Source organism: Idiotropiscis lumnitzeri, chromosome 9, assembly GCF_059441095.1.
Source record: "Idiotropiscis lumnitzeri isolate Australia: NSW breed Sydney's pygmy pipehorse chromosome 9, RoL_Ilum_1.0, whole genome shotgun sequence".
Classification (NCBI taxonomy): domain Eukaryota; kingdom Metazoa; phylum Chordata; class Actinopteri; order Syngnathiformes; family Syngnathidae; genus Idiotropiscis; species Idiotropiscis lumnitzeri.
Genome location: NC_142399.1, coordinates 3,271,982 through 3,294,392, shown reverse-complemented (window position 1 = coordinate 3,294,392; position 22,411 = coordinate 3,271,982). Strand labels below are relative to the sequence as shown.

The following is a 22,411-nucleotide window of genomic DNA, read 5'->3' as shown; positions in this document are numbered from 1 at the left end:
CATTTTGGGAGGAAAAATCTAAAGCACTAAGGAAGCCAGATGACATACTACTTATGGTCTTTATTTATTTATTTATTTCAGTCAATTAAAAAACTGTAAAACAATATCACGTATTCAATTAGCAATAATCAAAGATTATATGATATCGGGAAATACGATTAGTAAAAACATTGTGGACTTCATTCATCTCACCAGCTTCACTTTATAGAAGTGACGTAAACACCTCTACGCCAATCAGCAGATTTTATCCCACAATGCATTGCCCCTCAAACAACTGGCGCGAATTCAGCACGTATACTTTGTCAAGAGTGGGCGATTTTTAGCTCATCGCCGCTGAAAGTAAGTACACGACTCGCGTTTGAGTCGATGCAACCGTTTATGTTGTGTGATTGATAATTAACACGCTTTCAACACCCGTGTTGGGATAGTGCGGAATTTATTTGCTGCAAGAGCTAGCTTGTGCTAACTCTAGCGAAAGTTAGCCAAGGCTAAAATAAAGGAGGGATGATTCATACGCCAGTTTTGACAATTACGTGTTGGACCATAACCATCTGAAATGTTTAGACCTAATTATCACTCTCGTTGCTTGTGGTTGCTGCCCCTTATCCATGAATAGTAAGTGTCACATTGTAACAACGACACGAAAGTGACCTGTAAACGAGCAACCTCCTCGGTTAACCACCCTCCCTCACCCCAGTTAAAAAAAAGACAAACAAATAAAGTCAGCGTGTTTGTCAATTGTTTTTGCCAAGGGGAGTCTTGAAGATGCCAGTAATGACTGCAAGCAACAGCGGCACAGTTCTTAAAGGTAAATGCATCCTTCGGCAGTACGATGACAAACAACAAAAATGCACTATGCTGCATGTCATGGCCTAAAATGTCTTTTCCAGATGTTGTGGCTTATGTGGATGTCTGGTCATCTGACAAGAGAGCCAACTATTCGAAACCTTTCATTCAGCAGCTACAGGAAATGGGAGCTCAGGTAATATAATGGCAGATTCGCTTACGTAAAAGTGGCAATTCCCTTTAAGGACAGTGAACGCCAGCATATATTGCTGCTCACGAAAGTCCGATTTACGAAGAAAAGAACTTCTTCAAACAAAGAAACAAATTCTGTTCTCCCAGCGAGTTTCCATTTGTTGTGGAATGGCCGTAAATCTGAGTTTCAAACAGAGGAAGCAGAACAAAATTATTTAGATGGATTGAAGAGCTACAGTGGAACTTTTGAGATTGATTAAATGCCGCTGAAGTGGGTAAAATTTGAATTCAACCAAAATTCTCAAGAAAAATTCACCTAGACTGTCACAGTTTGAAATATCAGATTACTTTAAGTCTGGGCAGTTTTTTTTATGCAAAAAAAGATGGACTGCTTCATTAGTGTCAACAATAAATGATCATCTTTGTGTGTCGTCATAGCCGTAAAAACTACAGCTGTTCCAATTTTTTTTTGTGTCCATTTGAGTTGGCATTTATCAATATTAGTAATTACGGGACAGTGTTTTGTTGTGAAATGAGCAAAAATACACCCCACTCTTTTATCCTTTGCCATAAAAATCTAAGCTGCTGTAAAATATATTTTTTGCACTTGTGTGACAAATAACAATGTCAAAATCTTACTTAAAATTGTAGTCTCACTCTACACACAAGTAATTGACAAGACGTTATTCATTACAGGTATCAAAAACATTCAATAAACAAGTTACGCATGTGGTCTTTAACAATGGTCATGCTGCCACATGGAAGAAAGCCCAAAAGAGTCACGTGAAGCTCGTCTCTGTTTTGTGGATAGGAAGGTATGTATAGACCGAATGACTGTTGACACTAAACCGGTGTAGTTTCTTAATTGTTTGGAGACATAATGTTGCTGAAATGATTTCCAGATGTCATGAGGATGGCCTGCTGGTAGATGAAGAGTTGTATCCTGCCTTAAATGATGAAAGCAATCTGGTATTCAGGGACAAGAAAGTAAGTAGATTCTTTCTGTTCTTGTAAAGTAATTTCAAGTGATATTTTTAGCAGAATTGCCTGCTGATAGCTGGCAGGAGTTCTTTTCTCTCCACCCGTGAGAGCAAAATCAGGTTTTTAAATGTTTTCATGTTATTTTCACTGCCACTTTGTTGACATGCCCTTCACATATACTGTAGACCGTTGGCCGTCAAAAAGGGCTTTAGCTTTTGATATAGCCCTGTCAGTGGGAGAAAAATGTTTTTCCTCATCCGTATGAGTTGAATTCTAGTTGATGTCCTGCTTGTTTTTGACTGTTGCAGCATCGTTGCATGCAGCCTCGAGACTGTCCAGAGAGGACGCCAGAAAATGACAGACGCATGAAGAAGAAGTTAGATAAACTAATGAAAGACATCGCTCCCAAGCAAACAATTTGTAAAAAAAAAAAAAAAAAAAGTCCTCTTTATGATGTTTTTCATACTTTTGCCCACTAATGTTGTTTCTTACAAATGTTTCTCCTCCACAGTCACCGATGATTCGCCCATTATTATTGACGAAGACAGTCGGACCGTGTACAGCCCGGCGTGTAAAAGGGCTGATTACATGGCAGAGCGCTTGAAACTCATGAAAGAGAAACACGAAAATATCTCTCCCACAGGTAAATCTTGTCTTATATGTCAACTGATCATTTCAAAACCTTTCATTGCGGTCCCATGAAAAAAATATAATAATAAAAAAAAATCATAGCATCCTTTTTGCTTTTCAGTCTCACAAATGTCTTCATCATCGGGAGTGAAGCCCTCGCAGGGGAACTCACCGACTGTCTTCGGGTTTTTTGGTAAGCCAACCCCGGAAAAAAAAATCTTCAAATGGACTGATTTAGTATTTTGTCATGTGCACTGTTTGTGTTGCATCCTTATTCTCTCTGATGGCTTCGAAAAAATAATTCACAGTGGCAGAATGTATCATCCTGTTGTCTAATCTTTATTTACCTTTTCACAATATCTGTTGGTGGGCGGCAGACAATCTGCTAGTGTGTGAAATGCTGAAAGATGTCTGCAGTCACTTCACTTGAGTGCACTTTAAAACTAGACTTGCAGCATTTTAAGCACTGATTCTTCTTTTTTTTTTTTTTCCTCTTTCTATAGCTGAAAATTCTGATGAGGACTCAAGTCCATCTGTTGCTGAGCTCGGTCCCTCCCCTGACAAGGAAAAAGGTCGTAAAGAGCGTGACGCTACTGAGCAGAACAAACTTGACAAACCCTTCAGCAAGGACTTGGAAAAACCTTGGATCTCACCTTGCCGTGATGTTTCAAAACGTCCGTCCTTTAGTCCTTTGAAATGTCCTGACTTTACGATAAATGAAGAGGAAGGGACGATGCCAGAAACGCAAAGGATGGCTTCCGGAACACAAATGGAGAAACCTAGAACTGTGGTTGAAGCACAAAGCCTGGAGGAGGTAACATCTTGTGATGGCGAGGACGCTAGCAAAAGAAAACGGAGGTCACCGATGCATTCCTGCCATTCTCGTAATAAAAAGCCGGAACAGACGCTGGACGAGTCTGATAAGAGACGGCAAAGTATTCAGACCGCAGAGGTAACGAAAGACAAAATTCCTGATGCTGTGAACGTCGTTAGTCACATGTTGGGCAACACGCTATTGAACGACCAATCAAAACTACGGAGCAAGCGAACTCAAGGCGGGCATTCTCTCTCTGCCCTCGCACGCTCTTTTAGTTCATCCAGCGAATCTCGCAACGTTGCTTCGAGTTCGCCCGACGGAGACGATGATGTGTTTGACGACTTCTTCTCGTCAGCCAGTCACCACAAAATGCCCGAGAGACTTGTCGTGCCCGCTCTCCCTGACCTGACAGATTTTGACATCCCCTCCGATTTGGACTATGTCCGGAACAAAGGAAAACAAAAGAGATGTAAAAGTGCTGCCACGGCAACAAACAGCTCAAAGAAGAGGAAAGTAGAGAATACTGAACACAGTTCCAGGCTGCAGTCCATTTTAAATTCCTGGCCACAAAATAATGTCAAAGAGAATCTGCCTGCTTTTGATCATCCAAATGGTACCTGAACACCGGCTGCTAAACGTAGAAAGCAAATCACTTTACCATTTGTAGGCAACAGTGAAATTGCAGAAAGGCTTAAAAAAAATCTCTCTCTCTCTGTTCATCCAGCAAAGCAAACGGAGAAGTCGACGAGCTTGGAGCTGGAAAATCACTCCGGTCTTTGTCAATTATCTCACAATATTCAAAGTGAGTAGCAAGGTTGCACAATCTTATAAATGACACCGTTCATGAATAACAACAAATCATAATGAGCTAACATTTTCATGACACGTGCTGGCGCTTTATGATCCTTGGGTCACTTTGGTGAATGCCAATGACCAGTTGTCCCTTCTTTGCAACACGACGAGATATGAATTAGGTATTTTATGGCATTATCTAATAAAGATTTTAAGTATGCCCGTGACTGTCTCTTAATAATCTTTGACGTCTGGTTGCCCTTTTTATGCAGGTAAGGCTGGTGCAGTTTAAAGTCAGAAAAGGGCCACAATCTGCTTGAATGTTTTCAGTTTCTTTGCTTTGTCACCCATGTAGGCAGAGGAAGTGAAAGTACGACTCCTGTTACTTCAAAAGAAATCCCCGGCGAAAACCCAGAGAAGCCCAAAAAGCGCCCCTGCTCTTTTTTTCAGAAAATCAGGGAAGCCAAGGTAGTAACTAAATTGTCTTTTTAAAATTCTATTCAATAATCTTTTCTTCACAATTCCTTACATTTCCCATAAAATAGAACCGAGCTGAGTTTAATGCGCCCAGTTTGTCTTCGTTCACGTAAAAATGACATTGGAGTGAGTGGCATTTTCTGGAGGCTCATTTGTTCAATGTTATGCGTTTATCCAGCAGCCCCAACGGATGATGTAATCATGTCATCCATTGTATTCCTTGATACCGGCAGTTTAGGATGCACACCAGCCACGGGGCTTCTGTCTGTCTCGTCTTTGGGTCTTCCTGTGTTTTGCTTTTGTGATGATAGAATATAACTTCCTCGTTTGTGAAATGCACCTGGCCTTTGTTTTCTTTATGCTGTAAACCTCAACATGCCACAGCTGGAAAAAAAAGCTAAACTTGACAACCTATACTCCAAAGGAGAAATGGGAAATATTTCACCATTTTTCTGTCTGCCCTGCATAGATCGTGAGCTAACAACACATGGGTCCTTTCGAGGTTAAACTTTAAATGATCCATCTTTTGTCCCTCCGAAAATGATGAAATTATTTAAACGCGGTGGTCACAAACTCAATGTAATTTCCCCCCCTTCATATTTTTTAAGACCGATTTCATCTTGTAATGGGATAAGCGGTGCAGAAAATGGACGGATGGCTTTCTTGCTGCCATTGACATGCGCCACAAAAGCATTTGAGGGCTTTTCACAGGCCAGCTTTCTTGTCGCTCTTTGATTTCCTGTACTTGAATAGAATCATTTTCAAGACTTCTTTATTACCTTGTCATTCATTGAAGAAATTCCTTAGCATGTACTTAGGGGCACTTTGTCGTTGGATCATTATTTGCCACACTGTCATCCTATGCATGAGATGAGCCAGCCATCTCTTTGCGTGGTTGTTCGTTTTGAAAGGGCCTAGAATAAATTATATTTAATGGCCTTATTGTGGATCGGCTGCATGCATCACAGTACTGGGCAACAACGAATTAGTAATTGTGGTATGTTGGTGATTCATTCTCCTTAGCGTCTTATCAGTATTAATAGGATGTTGGCGCAGGGGTGAGGTCCAGAGAGGAGAGTCGATACCTCACTTTGATTGGCAGGCTGCTCTTGAGCCCTCCAGCTGGGGGGACCAGATAGCGGAGGACTGTTTGTAACTGCTTCTGATTATTGTTTGATGCGAAGAGACCAAATTGTCATGCCCTCGCGTGACAAGTTCACACTTGTGCTTGAGTGCCTATAATTGGTCTATGATGCCTTTTTGTTCACTGTGTTCAAATGTATGTGACAAAGTTATGAGATTTGCTCATTGTCGTCTTGTTCGGCAATGATGCTTGTGTCGGTGCAAACTAATGCAGCCCCACAGGAAATGTTTAAAGGCGTGTTTGTGCTGGATTTTTTTTTTTTTTTTTACTACTTTGATTTTTTTTTTCCTCGCCCACACATTTATTAACACTTTTATCTGGTTCATGCTGGCATCCAGTCACACATACAATATGTGCTTATTGAACTACGAGGTGTGAAAATGTTTCACTCATCCATTTTCGGTGGCTTGTTGCCTGCCGTGGAAATAGATACGAGCAGTTATGTTTATCCCTCTTGTCTTGCAGTCGGTGAGAACACTCGTCATGACAAGCATGCCCACTGAGTGAGTAGCAATTGAGAATGTTTAAATGCTGAAGACAGATTTCAATAGCCGTTTCAAACCGTGTGTAGAAATGAATTCATCAATCCTACTCTCTTAGTGTTGCTCCTCTCTCGCAGGAAACAGAACACAGTCATTCAGGTTGTGAAGTCACTGGGTGGCTTTTCTGTCGCTGATCGAGTTTGCGAGAGTACAACTCATGTGGTTTGTGGGGAACACCGGCGCACTCTGAATGTTTTGCTGGGCATCGCTCGTGGCTGCTGGATCCTCTCGTTCGAATGGGTACGTTGTTTTGTCAAGGCACCTATCACAACGCCATATTCGGATCACGATTGTTTTGAAATGCATTTTCAATATTCCTAAATAGATTTTGTGGTGCTTGGAGCAAAGGCAGTGGATTCCAGAGGAACCGTATGAACTTTCAGAGCAATTTCCTGCTGCACAGGTGCGTTAAAAAAAATACAATAAAAAAATCTAATTGATGAAGTTTGCCAAAATGACTATTGGCAAAACAGAAAGCTTCAGCGGAATTGTTCTTTGGCTGCAGTGTGGAGCTTCTGTTGCCCTCCCTAGGCTGAAATTCTGGATTACAACAGACGTGACATTCGCTATAACCGCCCCGTTTCTCCACGTTGCACTTTTTGTTTCGAAGGGCGGGGGCTGTGCTCAATACATTGTTGAGTAAAATAAGAAATGGCACAGGTTGATGGGAAATCTAAAAGGTAAAAATACATCGAGATGTTCGACAACCTGGTTGGCTTCATCAGTGTTGTCATCTCCAGTCATAGCTTTGGTGGGAAAAAAATTCCAGCAGTAAATTTGCATTTTTTTTTTTTATTCATCCGTCACATAAATAAGCGGCTTATGGAGACAATATGAACTCTAATGCATAAAAATAAAATATAAAAAAAATTCAGACAGAATTGAGACATTCATTGACTTGTAATACAATAGTTACCCTGTGCACATACTTACGGGATTGGTCGTGAATTAATGCATGGCTCCAGGAATACTGGATCAAAAACATTGGACTGGTTAAATGGACAAGTATAAAATATTAAAACAATGAAAAATAGCTTTGCATGAGCTTCTGCTGGTTCCCTCAATTCAAATTCACATTTTCTCAGTTATTGTAGCTTCAGGCTTATGTGATGATAACTTTGATTCAAATTTAAATGAAACATTTATATTCTTTACTTTCTGCCAAATACAGGTTGTAAATTATTTTTGCATTGTGCAGTGCCTGCTGTGATTAATCACGTTCACAATACAAAGCATTTGCGATGCTCCCCTCGCTGACGCTCAATACAATAATTGCTCATAAATGCACGGCGGAGGAAGTCAGTTGGCCGCCTGTTAGTTTTTATTGCCAGCCATCCATTTTCAGTCGGCTTGTTTTTCCTGAAGTATCCTGTGAGAATTGTGGATGTTGCCTCTTCCTGAACTCATGAGTCACTGTCCTCTGCTGCCACAGCGAGCAACGACAGCCTCTTGACGTAGACAAATGTCAGCACATTTCTGCCGCGGTGCGTTTGTGCCGTCCGCAGAACCACATGCATGTGTTCTTTTTGGGCAGTTTGTACTGTGTGATGTCGTTTAAAGGAATCCATTTTCAACAGGATAGTTTTACCTGCAATGCTTGCAACACGTCGCTCCTGCTTGATAAAGTTTGCAACCTCACCACTGCTAAAAAGTAGTTCACATTTATCGTGTGATAAGTACTGTATATGTCCATGAGCTACACTCACGACATACCGCTGGACTTTTCTCAATAATATTTGAAATACCAAAGGGTGATAACTGACCTTCAAATCGTTGCAATACACAAACTCGTCTTTAAACAGATACATTATCATAAAAAGTCGGTTTTGCGAAAGAGAGAGAGATTCACATGAACCAGTACATAAATAAAGATATACATTTCCCCCGAAGCATTGCTTATGTGCAATATAAATGCTAGTTGTCCAACAGTTCACATTCAGATGCAGCAGAACAGGTCAAATAAATCCTCAAATAACTCCGCACACAAATAAAACAAAATGTACGGTAGTGAAAAAATGTTATCTTGGCTGAGATTCTCAGTGTCATTTCTAATGACCTTTTTAGACATCTCCAGCGGAAACCAATGTTGAGCAATTCATAAATAGGAAGAGCCAATTGTTTTCCACCCAATGTTCATGTTACACCAGAGCCTCGATTTTTGGGAAGTGTCATTGGCAACCACGGTTGAAGCGCTAAACACTGATACGTTTACTCTTTATCAACATATGCATTATTGTACACCCTTACCACACATTAGACTTTTCTAATGGCTAATGTGTTAATACGTCCCATTTCATTCATTTTCTTGCATGTTAGGCCTGCCGCACACCGAGCGATGCCACCTAACGCGACTGAACTGCGCAATCGTGAACAAGTACAGACTCGCACTCAATCGCTGCCCCCTCGGTGTTCTCATTGCCAAACATTTTGAGGCTCCACATGTTATGTTCATTTTATTGAGCAATGAATATCATTGTGCGATTGTAAGGGAAGAAGCGCTTTGCCTGTGCCGCCGTAGCCGTATTTTAATAACAGAAAGAAAGGATATGAAGGCCACGGTGTAGATATTTGAAAGGCTGTTAGGAAATGATTGCCCCATTCACAGATTGCACTGAGCGCTTTTCAGCCGCTCCATCCATGCTTTGCTTTTTAGCCAAAGGGTGCCGGTCAAATTGTACATTCAGTTTAGTTAAGTAATATTGTGAAACACGATACATGCTGTATTGATACGGCTTGGACGTCGCACTCTGCTCCAGTTCAGTCGGGTTTGTCCCCATCTCGGTGTGCAGCCGTGCCTTAGTTTGACCATTTTTTTTGGTTCCGATCACATTAAGAGTTCATATAACCAATTAGTACTTCTCCTGTTAGTCCTTTCAGGAATGTCTTGAGGTGCTTTGGGCTCCATCTTGTTCGCTGCCCATTCAAATGCTTAAACTTAGAAGTCTGCTGGCCTAATCATCAGAGACGTGGCCTTCAGGGAATATCCCGAGCCCTTCCAGTAGTACCATTTAATGCCATTGAAGCGATTGGAGTTTTGGCCTCGCTGGTAATACATGCCATTTAAATTGGACGGTCCACACGCATCAAACCACCAACCTAAAACACAAATACAGAGCACGTTCACTTTTGATTTGAATTTCCTAGGATAGCACCCAATTAAACGTTGCAAATTCTTATTCCGGTTTATGATGATAAATGAGCTGTAAGAAGCCTTTGTCCATGGCTGCATCTTTAAATCCAATTCAGTTTTGAAATCTTTGAAATGACCCTCGCCGAGGCTTGTGAGCATTCTTTCCGGACATGTCGGCTGTTTGCACTCTGCCATCCTGCTTTTAAAACTTGTCATTTACTTAAGGATTACATCTGTTTATATAAAGATTTAGTCTTTCGTGATGGGCAGCTTCATATTGCCCGACTCTCCAGTTCTGTCAGTGGAGTCGTGAATGATATGCATTGAGAGCGTCCCCTGTGAGACAGACCCCTCCTGGGAAAAAAGGACAAGGTTCGGGTTTTCTTGCTTTTATGCTCACTGCTAATGCAGAGGCAGGCAAAAATTTTGGCAGCGGAGTGACTTACAAGGCAATGGAGGGAGGACCTAAGCTGCAAAAGGAGAAAGGGAAAGCTCTGTTCCCAGGCTCTTTAATGTCAGCGCTTGTAGTGGCTGAATTCCCTCATGAGTTGATCAGTGATTAACTCTGTCTAATTGTGCTCTTTGGCCTGGCCAGAAAGAACAGAAGTGCCAAGATGCATCTAGGAGAGTGGGGAATTTTGAATCTGACGCGTTGTACGTCAATGATTGCGTTTTTATCTAATGCGTACAAATGCGAGTACGTTTTCTTACCCCCCGTTGTCAGTTGTGAGCATTTGCAAACACATTTGTCATTGTCTGCGTCCTTTGTACTGAAATCACTTCCTGGCTGACCGATGCTGCTTATTTTGCCTGCTGTTCCGCTGTAGCCTTTAAGGTGTATCCTGTAGAGTGGAAAAGGAAAAATGAAGGAAGTAGAAGGAGGAAGTCAATAACGCTTGTTCCTCAAAATACAACGGCCATACCTTCTCATAACAAACACCCGCTAAGGAGGCAGTGCAAATGTTAAACATCGAACCATCGAAAACGGCGCCAAATCACCGGCGGACTTATGAATCAATTAATCAAGGGGCTAAAGAACAATATGTATTATCGTCAGTGTTCAAAAACCTGAGGCTGTTTTCATCAATTCTGTAATTCTATTTGAATGACACAACGAAATAATTTGTGTTCAAGTGAGCAGAATCCTCAACCGCGTTTTATGGCTTGTTACTTGCCTGAAGCGTAAACAATGTACGGCATAAACGCATGCTAATATTTGTTTCCTTTCTCTGCTCGCGTCGTTAATTAGATGTTGTGAACTCCTGTTACCTGTAGTTTTGTCCTTCGCCATCAAGTGAGAACTGGTCGTACAGTGAGAATGCCGAGTTGCCTTCCCAGTCACTCAATTGTATCCTCAGGCTGTAGGCGTGTTGACTGGTCAGCCGGGATACAAATTCATTTCCTAACCAAAATTCGCCTGAAGGATCTCCAAAACCCTGCACAAAGGCACACAAGCAACTTCAATCAAACATCAACAGAGGAACTACGTAAGAAGTTGGAATTAACCCCGTAGCCTTGGCAATATATATATATATATATATATTTTTTTTTTCCTCAGGGAGAATATTTCCTCTCCAGCGCTCCTTACCTTTTTATACTCTTGCCACGTACGGTGAAAGTCAACACTGCCATCAAAGCGTTTCTGGAGCATTGTCCAGCCGCCTGCCTCTGTCTCCATGTCACAGAAAGCCTGCAAACAAAAAAGAAGTCGGTTGATCAATGAGTGCAAATAATTCAACTTACAACGGAACATTTGACTCCGTTAGACACTTTTAGTCAATTCCCTCGAACGTCGAAAGGTTCAAGTCCAGTATTAAACGCTGAAAAGAAAAGTACCAGGTATCTAAGGAGATCAGCGTTTTAGCTCAAGCATGCGGACCTTTTGGTGTCTCTGCTGTTTGAACAGCTAATCCAACGCGGCCATGTGTGCTTCTTATGTAAGAGTGGACAAGTGGAGAGATTTTGGTGCTGAGAATAGGTTCCTTTCGTAAAACTATGACTTTCATTTTTTACACACCACAAATGACTGATGTCCGATCATGCAGATGTATTTCACGGCCGACGATACTGTTCATCTTCGTGAAGGAATTATTTCATATTTAAATCAGCGTCATTTATGATTTAATGAACATTTTTACCACCAGAGTTTGAAATGCACACACCATCAGGTTCATTTCATTTTTAACGCATAATCCAAAGTTGTTTCCTTCTTTAACTTGATTGTAATTCTTTAACATCTTTCATTTAACAGTGACAAACTGTAACGGAATGAGCGTCACCTTAACCTCCACTGTAGTGTTGGGTAAAGTGAGAGTATAGACGCCACTCTTTGTGTTTCCTGACTTGAAGACGGCAGCACAGTCCATGAATGTGGACGGAGTATCTTGCATCATGGCCGTTTTTGTCTCTGCAATGTAGGAAAAAAGTGGGGGTCGTTTGATGGCACAAACTTGCGAAATGTCAATTTCAGTAAACAAACATTCGCACTTCTCGTCAACTCATGACGCCAGGATCGTGTAATGTGTAGCGTATATGACAAAACGTGAGTGTACCCTTCACATGTTTTTGATAGCTTTCATGGGACCGCAATGTGAAGTCGTCAGTGCACAACTTCCTCTGAAGGTCAATTTGCAAAGATGGCCTCAGATGGAAGAAGACTGACGACACCCTAAAATTGAGCTTCAACAACAGTGGAGCCCATGCAGCAGTTTAAAAAATAAAAAATAAAAATCATGCGTAAGAAAGCCTGCTAACTGTTTGTTGAAGATAAGCACACTAAAGACACGGATTACTGGAACCACGTTTTGTGGCGAGAGCAAGATTATCTTACTGGTTAAGTGGCCAAAACCGGTCGAGGTGACTTGCCTACTGTCAAAAATTGTGAGCTTCCGAGTCAGGAGCTGTTTGAGTGCTGCTCTCTAACGTCCACCAGCTCGATGGTGATGTCTTTGAGGTGTGGGAAAGAATTCCAGTGGTCACCTGTAAACTGCCCAAGAGGCTTACTGTGATGCTTGAAATGGGGCGACACAAAATATTGATACTTTGGTCCCCATTATGGACATTTTCACGAGGCGCTGTACTCTCTTCAGTTGCCTGCCGTTTTGAGTTATTTTCTTTCTCCGTTGTTGTTGTCCCATGAAAAAGATATATTACACTAATGTGAATCAGCTCCTTATATGTGGTTTACGGTTTAGTTTGCTGAAGTGAGTGGGCGCAATAATGATTGCGCTTGGACGACTGTCGTTTGGTTTGAGTGCATTCTGCTTTGTGATTAAGATGCATATACTTGATTGTTACTGACAGTCAGATTTAGTTTCGCTAGTAAACTTTTTCGGATCTTGTGCTCTTTCGCTGCTGACCTACCTTGGGCTACGCTAGTGGAGAAAGTGTGAATTAAGTGGTTCACAGTCTCCAGCAGCTCCTGTTGCTGATGCTGCAGGACGCTGTTGTTGGACGACACCCTGAGCAGCTGTTGCTCCAGCTCGCCAATGATGGCCGTCTGCCTCTGTATAAGGTTCTGAAGCTGGTCCTTTTCCATTCCAAGCATCTTCTGCTCCACCTGCCTCTGATCCTCCAGCTCCTTTACTTTCTTCTCCAACAAGCTGAAGCGGTAGATCATTTAGGTCACCAGTTTTTTTTGTTTTGTTTTTTTTTGTGGGGGGGGGGGGTCACCATGTTCTTACCTGTTTTTGTCATTCAGCTTATTTATTTCATTAGTTTGGACAATAACTTGTTTTTCCAGTTTGTTCGTCGACAAAGAATTCTCAAGCAGTTGCCGCTCAAGTCGAGTTGTGTGATTAATAACCTAGAAATACAAGCAAATATCAAAGAATCAGTCCCTTTAAACAAACCGCGTTTTTCCCAACAATCCACAGTCCGTTTTTTTGTAATGATGATAAAACACGCGTGCGAATGTGCGTGCGTGTGCGTCCTGGCAATGATCTCACAGAAGCGTCGTTGCTAATGGTGATGTGCAGATCAAAGTAACTCACTCTCCCCGAGTGTGAAGAGCCGTGCGAGCCACTTGGGAAAGCGTGTGTTGTTAACGACGCCATAGTGAAATGCTCGTTGCAAAAATAGGAAATTGGCTCTCTAAAGAGCATATGATGCAAAATAATTCAGCATATTGTTTGAAGCGGCTGCAGTTGAGGGGACTGCTGTCCAACTGGAATTTTTTTCATGCAAGTTCTCTCGTGTCAGGTTTGATGTTGGGTTTGTTGCAACTAGTCGATGCCGTGTCGACTTGTGTGGCCTGTTTTGTAGGATTATTTCAAACCAAGCTTACTCTGAACCGCTACGGACAAGCATTTGCGAAATGGAAAAATGTGACAGGAAAGAAATTAAATATCAATGGAGCAGATGTATGTTAACTTTGGGGAAACTTTCAGAATCCGCATTTCTCTTGAACTAAATTCTCGGGTTGAACACCTTGCCTCTAATTTTCCAGTTCGGAGAAATCAAACTCAGCAAAATGCAGATGGTTTATGTGGAATCTACTCGTATTTCTAGGTTGGATCTGTTGATGTGTTTGAACAGACGGATGTCTGATTGTGAAAAACTGATGGACTCTTTCTGTGGGAATACAAGTGTGCTAATAACAGGAAATGCTCTACTGTTGGCTCACATAAGGTCGTTGATGTTAAGCGACAATAATAAACTGACACGTCCATTCTTGTTTTTCCGTACGTTTGAACAATATCTGACTTTTATGTGGTATTACTCAGAATGTTTTATTGGAATCAAAATGAAGTGTCGACATCGGTTTTATGAACCAAGATATAAAATTGAAGCATTCAAGTTAATTATATGAACAAATGTCGTATTAGTATTTTAGTTAGTGTAAAATGAGTACAATCCAACATTCGTGTTTTTTTATTTCCAAGCATTCAGAGTAGTCTCTCACCTGTGCCTCCACATTGGTCAGTTTCCTTGTTTGCTCTGCAGTCTGACTGAGCAAATTAGTTCCGATTTCAATCATTGTCGCGGTGTGATTTTGCACTGCACTCTGTTGGATTTGGACCATATCCTGCTTCATGCTCTCTTGGATGTAATTCTCTAACTGTGGCACAAAGGAAAGATGCTGTTGAACAGGTTGGGAGGGTTACTGATTGGCGCATTTGGGGAAAAACAAATGGATGAAGTGCAATCCAAAGACAAAATCACTCACGCCTTGCTCAATGGCACACCGATAGTGCTCAAGAAGGGAAGCGGCCAAGCAACAAATCCCGATTTCCATATTGAACACTTTTGCTGTCTCAGACTGTAGTCCTTAAAAGTGCAGCTCTATTGATTTTTTTATATCGATTCATAAAACAGGATGATTAATAACACAAAATATAATGCAGGGGTCGCCAGTGTGGTGGCTGTTCCAAAAATTGCTCATCAGTTTTGAGTCTTTGTTGGGGGTGGGGAGGGGGGATGTTGTACAAGTGCTTCTTAGAAATTATAATGTTGTTGTATACTGACTTTTAGAAATGCTGCGATTATTTGACAACTTATCTATATAATATTATTTTCATTCCTGATCAATAGTTTCGAGGCCTTGTTTAATTTAGAATTGGCCAAATCCGCAAATTTCAGCCTCTCAACACTAAATTCTGTATTTGCACATTTTTGTAGTCTAGACCTTTTGTAGACTAATTATCCTCCACGCTTTATCGAAATAATACATTTGTAAACATTTGTGTGAGCTTTTAGTTTGGAAAATAACGATCAATATTTTTGCCGATGTCTGACCTGTTGCTCATTTCTGAATCAGTCAATTTGTTTGTGCGTTTTCTACACTGGAAATTTGAATTGACCAGTTTTTATTTTATTTTATTTTTTTTTAATAAAAGGATCAAAAGTTTAAAAAAAAAAATGCGTTTTAATCTGCTTCATTAATTAAATGATAAATTAATCAACGGGTTACTTGATTATTAAAATAATCGTTAGTTGTAGCACTATTTTTCTTTTTCCTTATTCAGAGAAATCATTAACATGATCTGTGTCTTCACATAAGTTGACATCATTATTTATAATATTTCTTAAAGGTCGTGTGAGCCAATTAATTATTTTAGGATTGTGTACAGTACAAAGTATTATCATGACGTCCTATTTATGTCCTTATGAAGCACTTTGACCAAATGCTTATTCCAATCGTCTTTATCCATCAAGCTGAGAAAAGGTCACCGTTTTAAATTTAACTCGATATGCTCTTGTGTACCTTACGGTATTCCACATTTAGACCAAGACCAATCATTAAGTTATTTCCTGCACGGTGTTCCTGAGTGCCAATCAGGTCACACGACTCGTAAACAGGATGGAAGTGTTGAGTGAGGAGTTACATCCTTCATGACACCATGACGTGTTGGAGCTGGAAGCTCACCTCAGCTGAATATGTTTTCCTTCTCTGCACGCAGTTTGAAAAACATTTTTACAAACGTCTTGATGGCTTCGTTCAGTGTGTACTGCGTTCAGTTTGTCATCATCTCCCGGCGGTCGTTTCTTGTGACACATCCACAGTTGATGAGCGGCCTTGTGAATTGTCAGGATGTCTTGTTTACAGCTAATGATCTAATCAGTTGTTTATTCCGTCCGCTAGCCTCCGAGTCATCCAGTAAAAAATGGCTGTGTTCCTCCATCGCACAAAAAAAAAAAAATAATGTGACGTCACATTTCCCCAACGGCTCGGATGCAAAGGCGACTTTTAATTTATTAATTTCAGAGTAAGGGAATTTTCCTTTCCTGAGAAGCGCTAAACATAACTTGAATGAAAAGACAAATTCGCACAATGAATTTGACTGAAGAAAAAAATCTCTTCTGTAGAAGTGTCGGCGATCATAGTGGTTACGATTCAACTTTATTTCAACTTTACTTCGTTATTTTTATATTTGATGATCTGCTGAGGTTTAGTTCCTTAAAGAGCAACAAAAGAATTCCCTGCTGAGCTGTTCTTTGGAAAGGATCGTCACTTGCGTTTTGTTAGGAGAACGTACTCGTGCACTCAAACTGTGAAGGGCTCTTGTCTGGTTCTCTTTATTATGCACTCTTTGAAGAGTGAGTGCAAAAAAAAAGGAGGTCTCTGTCTTTTTATGCCTCAAAGAATGGCTCGGCAAACTGCAAGAGACATGCGCACCTGTCAATCAGACACCTGTTTGTTTTCCGGCACGTTGGAAGCCATTGGGACCTTTTGCGAAATTCAAAAGTTTGAGATCAATTATGTCCGAATTCATGGCTGGTGCCCTCAATAAACCATAAAAGTTTCACAAAACAAAAACTGAAGAAAACAATTTACTGTTACAATCATGCAGAAGTTGAATGCGAGCCAAATCAAAGTTGTTTCAGTGTGCGTGAAAAATCGCTGCGGACTACTTTCCTAGGTATCCAGGTGACGATTATTTAAAAAAAAAAATACGATAAATGATTAAATTACAAAACAGCTGATACACTTTCTTCATGTCCAGTTTCCACCTGGATGTATGCAGTTCCGGAAAGGTTTAGCTAGAAATCAGTTTATCTATAAATAAATTCTTCCGTTGAACTTGAAATTGTTTCTCTCAATGCTCATTTGGTCTTAAGTCCCAAAGTTTAGCTTGAACTGTTTTAGTGCTCCATACAAAGTGTGTTGACAAAAGTCTTTTTCATGCCATGTGACATAATGGGCCGACAGGTTCTTTACCTTAAGTAGCCACTGCGTGTTGTTCTCCATGACCATCTCGAGCTGCTCCAGCCTGTGAGCCGACTCGTCACTGTCTGCGGGCCCATCCTTCTGAACTGGATCATTGTAACGGCTGCTCGGGCTTTGGCAGTTCTCCTGCTCAGGCAGTAGAAAAGTGTAGCTGCATGGGCCGTTTTGGATCTGATATTGTCTCTTGCCCACAGTGCTGTCCGAACTCGTGCGATATCCCCTCCCCACACTGACACAGATGATTAAAACCAACAAGGCAACGTGCAACATTTTCCTCTTCAGTTTGTTGTCGGGCTCCAAAAGTTTTTTCTTTCAAATGCTACTTTTCCCAATGGCATCCAAGTGTAAATCCCCGTCAGGTTCTGCAGAGTCCTTGTATGACCATTCAGTAGGAAGACCAAGGCATGAGAAATCAGAGGGTCATTCCCGCCGTTTACCGGTGCCAAACTGCATGTGTGCGTTTTTCATCAAGCCTCCAGCCACTTGTTTGAGCTGCCCTCAACACCCCCGGATTCGCTAACTGTGACTTAAACCACTCCCCCCAGTTCCATGTGGCCACCCAGTGAAGCACGGCACACCGGCAACAACACATCGAGGCAGATGCACAAACGACACATTTTCTACTATATCCTACACAATGCCCACGTGTTTTTTCCCTCCACTGGTTAAACAGCCACGCAGGATGCAGCTGTCCACCTCCGGCACTCTGTTATAGTCACAGTGGCAGCCAAGAGTCCATTGAAAAATATTTGCGAGTCCTTCAGAAAACATGCAGGTTTTTTTTTTTGGGGGGGGGGCTGATTTATTGGGTTTGTTTCTAAATGACGTATTTAAAAAAAAAGGAAAAACAAATTTAATTAAGTGACAGATATCTGAATACAAACAGTGGAGCAGCACCTGTGGACAGATAATATAACCGTACCCACGGGCATATTCTTTTTCTTCTGTACAAATTTATTTTCTATTTTGTGTCTTATTGAGGCGCAGGAACCAGCTCAATGCACAATATATCCATATGTCTGTTATACTGCCCCCTAGGCGAGGGAGGAGTGCACAACAGAAGGCCCAGCACAATGTCCATTGAACTGTGGCAAAGGCTGTTTAATTTCTTCATTTCTGTGCTTTTTTTTTTTTTTAAACAATACAGCAGAGTTCTATTTTTTTAAGAAATTCTTGTGCTGCTCCGCAACTTGATTTGATGTCCTACGTAATTTGCACACAATAATTAATTTCTTTATTCTATAATATTAATGATAATATATAACATATTGAGTGAATTATTTTTACTTCAGGGCAGAATTTTCTGACAGATTAAAAAAACAAAACAAAATACAGCTGTCTAAAGCTCGGATACCAGATATTTACTGAATGTGCTGATGTTGTGAAAGAAAATATTTTCAGAAAGCCTTGTCACCCGCGTGTTTTTCTTTTGATGTGTTTTTGAAAATGAATCGCACTGGTGTTGTTTACTTTTTGCCAGGTGAATCCTCAGAAAAACAAAATGTTCATTTTACCTCAGTTGCACTGTTAATTCTACCATTTCTTGTGTGAAGTCGTCTGCCTGTGGGAGCTTTTGTCTCCGTGGGGGACATATTGCAGGAAAAACATGAGGATGTTTTGTCCTAAACGCCAAGTCTGTGCCTTAATCGCGTTCTCTATGCCTTTGTTTCGGAAGATTCACACTTAAGCCCTTCTATTTGAAAAGTCGCTCATTTATGTGAATCTCTCACACTTGAGTTTCACTTTTTGCCCCCACCGACAACTCAACTACATGTCTTTCTTGGGGCGATAAGCTTCACAAATAGATTGCAACAGAATTGCAGGAAGTCAGCTGATGTAATATTCTACTGTGAAGGGAAATGCGAAATATTGAAGGCGCATTACAACAGAGGAAGAGCATGTCGTCATTCCCCGAAAACAGTGACGTTGCAGGTGTTCACGCTGTTGTTGTTGTTGTGACTTTTGGCTTGTCCCATCCGAGGTTGCCACTGAGTTGAAATTTCAATCTTGTTCGCAATGTTTGTTGTGATTCTAGATTTTACTAACTCTCGTGTGCTGAACACCAAACAGGTGGCTCGTTCTTCTCTTGCAGCGCAGTTGTAAAAGTTACTAATGCTGAAAATATTGGGGGGTTTTCTTAAAACCAAATAGTTTCATTGAAGCCATCACTTTACTTAATTGGTCAGCTGAAAATGTGCTGTACGTATATACAGTCTACTTTGCAATGGTCATCACGGAGCTGCAAGCTTTTCGGTTCGATTCACGGTCAATGAACCAATTACTTTCCATGGCAACGTTGCCTGCATGAATGAGGCGAGATTGCGAGAGCCTTTGGAGTACTACACTCTTTATCTGACAATCCATTGTGCCGTGCATAAGCAAAACTGCAAAATGACATTGCTGTCACAAAAACAGCCTTTTTAAAATCAGCACATGAGACCAAACAGCCAGTTTCATGCCTGCAATTTCTGAATATTAGCCCCCCCTTTTTCTTTTTTTTTTTTGTGACCTTGCCGATGATGGAAGTACAACCGTTTGTCCCAAGCAACGGCCCATTGCTGCATTCAAACCTTGTCAGGCTTGAGCACAAACAAGACTATTTCCCAAGTGCCAAGGTTCTGCACAAAACATGTTATTCTCGCTCTTAACGGTAACACTCGCAATGTGTTTGTGTGATTTGTTAAAACAAAGTTTTATTATGTTCCATGTCTTCCTATTATGAGCCCGAGTGCTTTTTCAAGCCCGTTTAGTCACACAATAGGACCCATATTAAGTGTTGAGTCGCTCCCCTGCGAGTACACAATATGGGTTCATGTTAACCTGACCCTGTCCCTGAACTCCTCGGGTTCTATCCCTGATTACTTGGTGTAAAATAAAACCGGTGTGAACATTTACAAAGGGATAAAAGCCTTAACGCTTGTTTCCTGGCATTCAACTGGCAATGGTGCAGATTGTCCCATTCAGTTTAGTAAGTGACCCCTGCTGGATACCAAACAAGCCTGTGGCGAGAGCTCAGAACTTCATTCACTGGTCCCACGAACACTCTTCTCAGATAAATTCTCAATTTATTCGGTTAGCCAGTCTTAACTCAAACTGTTTACTCATGGGGATTTTTTTTTTTAAATGAGTAGTTGTGTATCAGAATCGGAAAGCCCTTTATTGTCATTGCACTCAGTGTGCGACGAGATTAGAGATGGTACTTATGTTGCACTGAAACAATAGTGTGTGTGTTTGTGCACACCTGTATGTGTGGAAGAGAGCGTACGATATCCACTGAAGGGAGTACTTCGAAAGATGCACGTTTGAAAAATAAAATTCTGAGCATACATCGTTAAAAAAGAAAATGTTCCAAGGCAACAAAATGTTGCCAACTTAAATTATTGTTTTAGGACAAAAAAAATACACTTTTTTTCACACTTTAAGTGCAATGTGAGGCAAGGGGTTTTCTTGTTGAAACTGAATCGCAAGCTTCTTCGGACATTCTACACGGAAATGTGACTGTTTGATTGGTGAAACCGAGTCAAACATGAAGACATTACTGCATATGCAGATAATGGAAGACAACATTATCACAGGTGATGTCATATGAAAATATGCCTCAGTCTATTCTGATATTTTATTTCATGATTTATTCTTAATGCAGGTAGTTTCATTTCCTGAACTCTATCTGTTCCCAGATCTGCCGTCTTCAGAGGCATCTGTCTTCTGCCGACCATCACCAGCAGGACCTGTTCCAGGACCAGCCGCCCATGTTTGTATCCCAGCTTTCCCAGCCGCCTGCTCCCAGTTTGGTAGAGTTGATCCAACTCTGCGGGGGGACGGTGTGCAAAACCGTACGTCAGGCCGGGCTCTGCATAGGGAAGTACGGCGGAAGGAGACCGGTGGGAAGTCGGATCCTGTCTGAGCAGTGGGTGCTTGGTATGGTGCATTCTGTGTAACTCCTTTTCATCAAATTACAACTGATGATCCCACTTGGGAATTTGTGGTTTAATTGTTTTTGTTTTTTCCCCCTGTGCTTCAATTTCAGACAGCATCACTCATTTGAAGCCGCTTTCATATGATACTTATGACTTGGCATAAAAACTGCGCAATATGCAGAATACACAGACATATTGGACATTTTAGACCGCTTCATGTGATACCTGTGATGTCACACCAACTGTACACTAGACTATATATATATATTGGACTTGTTTGCAGGTCTATAGATTGAATTGTGTGAGCTTGATAACTTGATTGTTGCCGAAAGACGTTTTCCCAACCAAAACAGCTACACTTTTGCTGGTGCATCACTGATGCATATAAACTATCTCTGACTCAAGTCAAAGTCTGGTGTCTTAACGAATGTTGTAAATGAGTTTCTTGCGCAGTTTCAACACTTCTTTTTAATGTCAGACTATTTTTATAATGCCCTCTTCCCACAACAAATGTATATATTTGTTTATCCATTTGAGCCTCAAGCCAAGAAATGTTTTTATTTGTTATTGTTCAATTTAATAACTGTTAATGAGCCAAATTCTCTTATCCATGATGGGTCAACATACCTACGGAGTCCTCTGTCATTATTAATAAATATTCCTGTTAGATAGTGCGGTTTTCTTATTTGTTGTCACTGAGAAAATGAAAACCTGTTAATCAAAATGTCCGTTTTGTTGTAATTTAAAAAAAAAAAAAGTGTACCGTCTGAAGGTAGTGCAATCTCTGAATGATGAATGAATAATTATGCCTCACTGTGAAATATTGCAGCCTGTCAGATTGAAAAATGAGCTTGGTGTAAAGTGAATTATGTGCATAGTGCTACATCAACATGGATGTTAAGATAGTCATTCATTCAAAATTTCATGAAGTGAACCTTGAATTTCCCTTTGACATGCGCATACATTAATGTGCAGTATATGTAAACAATATTGTAGGTATGTCTACATAATACCTCATATGAAATAAACTTTTAAAAATCGCACTTAAGAGGTGTATTTTTGTTTTCACTCTCAGGCACCCACCTGTAAATTAGTTACATCCTTTGACGCATCCCAATTCAGCTATTTTGATTAAACAATTGCATTTATCAAATTAAATAATGAACACAAAATGCTGTCGTGTAGTATTAAATTCCACCACTATTGCATCTTTGTATATTGTGCAGACTGATGCTCAGACACTCCTTGTAATAAAGACTTGTATTAATTACACTACCTATTCATTAATATTTCTGTAAAAACCTAATAGTGGATTACAGTCACATTCCCGAAAT

General features: G+C 40.7%; 2 protein-coding genes across 2 annotated transcripts; one reads left to right on the top strand and one right to left on the bottom strand.

Annotated features, from left to right (window-relative positions):
• The first annotated feature begins 237 nt into the window (after positions 1-237).
• On the top strand, positions 238-22,120 carry mcph1 (microcephalin 1). The gene is made up of 16 exons (XM_088305667.1): positions 238-339; positions 753-808; positions 891-982; positions 1,675-1,793; positions 1,881-1,965; positions 2,268-2,379; positions 2,471-2,602; positions 2,711-2,782; positions 3,093-4,019; positions 4,131-4,208; positions 4,554-4,666; positions 6,285-6,322; positions 6,439-6,601; positions 6,687-6,764; positions 20,838-21,078; positions 21,188-22,120. Exons 2-16 carry the CDS (start codon positions 766-768, stop codon positions 21,238-21,240), a joined length of 2,346 nt encoding a protein of 781 aa, XP_088161793.1. The 5' UTR covers positions 238-339; positions 753-765; the 3' UTR covers positions 21,241-22,120.
• On the bottom strand, positions 7,157-17,631 carry angpt2a (angiopoietin 2a). The gene is made up of 9 exons (XM_088305428.1): positions 17,152-17,631; positions 14,395-14,550; positions 13,175-13,296; positions 12,855-13,093; positions 11,771-11,898; positions 11,080-11,181; positions 10,761-10,927; positions 10,203-10,333; positions 7,157-9,457 (listed from the first exon to the last, which is right to left on the bottom strand). The coding sequence occupies exons 1-9, from the start codon at positions 17,428-17,430 to the stop codon at positions 9,297-9,299; spliced, it is 1,485 nt and encodes a 494-aa protein (XP_088161554.1). The 5' UTR covers positions 17,431-17,631; the 3' UTR covers positions 7,157-9,296.
• Positions 22,121-22,411: the final 291 nt, after the last annotated feature.